Raw genomic sequence first — 3,071 nt, 5'->3', positions numbered from 1 at the left:
AATAAATAAATAAATAAATAAAATACAAAAAAATAAATACAATTAAAAATAAAATTAAAAAATAAAATAAATGAGAAAAAAATATAGAGTATTTTTTAAGGAGCAACCAAGTCCATTTCCAATTTATTTTTTCAAAAATGCTGGACCGATGAAATATACAAGCTGGTGAAAAAACCCCATCTTGTAATAAAATATTTCCTAACCTTAACCTTAACCATAACCTTTTGTTGGTTGTTTCTATGGAGGACCAGCTCTACTATTTTTAAAAATAAATCCAGAAATAAATTAAGGCTCAATAAATAAATAAGCATACAATCAATTGCCCCCTAAAATACAATAAACAAATAAATGTAGGTAGAAATTAAATTATATAAATAAATGCTCAATACATAAATTGCATTAAATCAGTAGATGGGCCATAGAGTGATGCTTAAATGTATAATATTCTTGCCTCAAATGATCTTAAAATGTACTTTTATTTAACAACAGCACCAGAAAAGAGAAATTTTAACTAAATACTCTGAACTTTGAGTTAAGAAGATGGGACCTCAACAAATGGGCAGAAGTTCACCCACAGAGAAGAAATAAACCGCATTGAAGAAATAAACAGGTTTAAAAAAAAATACAAAGGAAGAATAAAACAGACAAAAAATATTATAACATGCACATAAATAAATGCTTGAAAAAATAAGTCATTAATAAAGTTGAAGATTATAACGGACAACAAATAAATAAGGTAATTATTACAAAGGCGAATAAATAAAGATGCTAATTAAAACAGGGTTTTCGCTGGTCATTAAAAATAATTAAAAGTCATTAGATTAATATTCTTTTTAATTACGGCCTTAATTGGTAATAAAAGTCATTAAATGTGATTATTGTGGCTTTTAAAATGCTTTCTAAAAAAAAATTGATAAAAATACTTTTGTCAGACAATTTATTTTGTGATATATTTGTGCAAGGTTACTTCCTTTTGATCGTAAAGCCGTATGTTCGGAAAAAAGCTATAGAAAATGAAATCTTTCAACAAAAGTGGCTGGAAATATATATATATATATATATATATATATATATATATATATATATATAAAGAGTCATGGGTACTTGTTGATGGTATTAAATTAATAATGAGGCAGAAATGCAGACAGAAATGTAAATACTGCAGAAATAAACAGCATGGAAGAAATTAATAGGGTAAAAAATACAAAGGAAGAATAATACAATCAAAAAATATTATAACATGCACATACATGAATACTTAAAAAAATAAGTAATAAATAAAGTTGAAGATTATAACGGTAAATAAATAATGTAATTATTACAAAGGTGGAAAAGAAATATGATTAAAAGAGAGATATACATTTATGTTTCACTATATAATTTTATTTCTACCTACATTTATTTATTTATTGTATTTTTGAGGGGCAATTATTGAATGCTTATTCATTTTTGGAGCATTTATTTATTGCTGTATTTTTAATCATGGCAGGAATCAGGATTGGTAATAAGTTTCAGAATACATAAGTGTCAAGCTGTAAATTGTACGTGTATAGGAAGCTTCCTTTCGCAATAAAAGCTTCCATGCAGGCTTTTATTGTGGTAGTCTCCCCACAGGAAGCTGGGTGTAAGCGTTAGATAAGGGGCTCAGCATCGACACTGGTGCTGCTGCTGCTGCGCTTCTCTTCACTCTGACTGTGCGGAGATGTTGGACCGTTCCCGGTGAAAAAAAAACCCCAAACAAACCCCACCGAAGCTCTGCCCCGTGAAAATGCCTTACTGCAAGGTGTAACCGAGCGGGAATCACGGTCAGAAGAGCGGGGCAGAGAAGGCCAGGTCTCCGGGACAGGTTGGGAGGATAACACCGGCAGGATGTGGCAAGTTTTAGCATGCGGGGCTGTAGTTTTCCCCGGTCTTTTCTTCGCCTTCAAGAAGATTCTGCCAACTGTATTCAAACACTGGACCAATGCGGACGTGGTTCTGGTCAGCGAGAGGTAATATGACTCTGTTGGATCCGTTTGTCTTCCCTCTAACGGCTGATTATCGGGCTGTTTAAGCTAGTAACGGCCGCTCTCCTTCAGTTAGCTAGTTTTGCTGTTACACTTTATTCTCTTAACGCCTCAGCAGAAATAATCTTCAAATAACACATATATACATTTCTTATCCTCTGTGTTTATTCCTGCTATATTTGGGTTTTAGTTGTTTTTACACACTAGGCGCATTATTACATAAATATCACCGCGCATCCAAACTATGGGTCCCTGCAGGGAAAAGCAAACGTTGAGGTTCACTGTATGCAGGGAAATGCTGGGCTGCTAAGGGTTCAGTTTGCAGATAAGTTGTTCTTAGAGTCTTAAAGCAGATTTTAGTACGTATTTTCCAACTATCTTAAAAAGGAATCATATATATATTTATAGGCCCTATTTTTTAAATGTTTATTCTTTCTTTGGGATTTTTCCTCCTCTGTGCATTTATCCTACCCTCCTTGCCTCCTAGTTTCCTCCCTATGTGGTTGTCTTCTTCCCTATATGTCCTTTGTTTCCTTTCTTGTTTCCTTCCATGTTTTAAACCAACCTTTTTCTAGGTGTCCCTCTGTAGTTTTTAATGTGGTGTCCTGCCTCCCCTCCTTGTTCCTTTCCTTTATTTCTTACCATCACTGTCTTCCCTTTACTGCCCCCCCCCCCCCTCTCTTCCTTATGTCATCTTGTTTTACCTCTTGAACACAGTTTTGTTTGAGTAAAAGTTGGACATTTCTAACTAGCTGTGTCGCTGACGGCACAGATGAAATCACACCTTAAGGCCAGATTATAGTTCTGCATCCGCACTCATCAAATGTCGCTTGGGTCTGGTCACGAACCAGTTTTGCTGATATGCTTCTGCACCATCTTTCTGGAATTTTTAGGGATGCACAGCAGTTTCCCGCCAAAGCGCAAGGGGGAGCCTATTCGAGAACTCGTGAGAAGTTCGGCAGATGGTCACGAGAACTTTGGCGGCGTCGCCAGGAGTGTTTATCTTCCAAAACAACAATGGCGCATTTACAAGATATCACGGTCACGGAGATGGATCTAGAGTTG

At 35.1% G+C, this 3,071-nt stretch overlaps 1 protein-coding gene across 1 annotated transcript in view; it reads left to right on the top strand.

Moving 5' to 3' along the window:
• The first annotated feature begins 1,634 nt into the window (after nucleotides 1-1,634).
• LOC107081863 (protein FAM57A-like) overlaps nucleotides 1,635-3,071 on the top strand; it is a 54,262-nt gene continuing 52,825 nt past the window's right edge. Inside the window, exon 1 of the mRNA XM_015370193.1 lies at nucleotides 1,635-1,991. Coding sequence (XP_015225679.1) covers nucleotides 1,870-1,991 — 122 coding nt within the window. The 5' untranslated portion in view covers nucleotides 1,635-1,869. The remainder of the gene's footprint in view (nucleotides 1,992-3,071) is intronic.

This window comes from Cyprinodon variegatus, unplaced genomic scaffold (genome assembly GCF_000732505.1).
Source record: "Cyprinodon variegatus isolate N-32 unplaced genomic scaffold, C_variegatus-1.0 Scaffold43, whole genome shotgun sequence".
NCBI lineage: Eukaryota > Metazoa > Chordata > Actinopteri > Cyprinodontiformes > Cyprinodontidae > Cyprinodon > Cyprinodon variegatus.
Note: the sequence above shows the minus strand (reverse complement) of the source record. Positions and strands in the feature narration are given on the sequence as shown.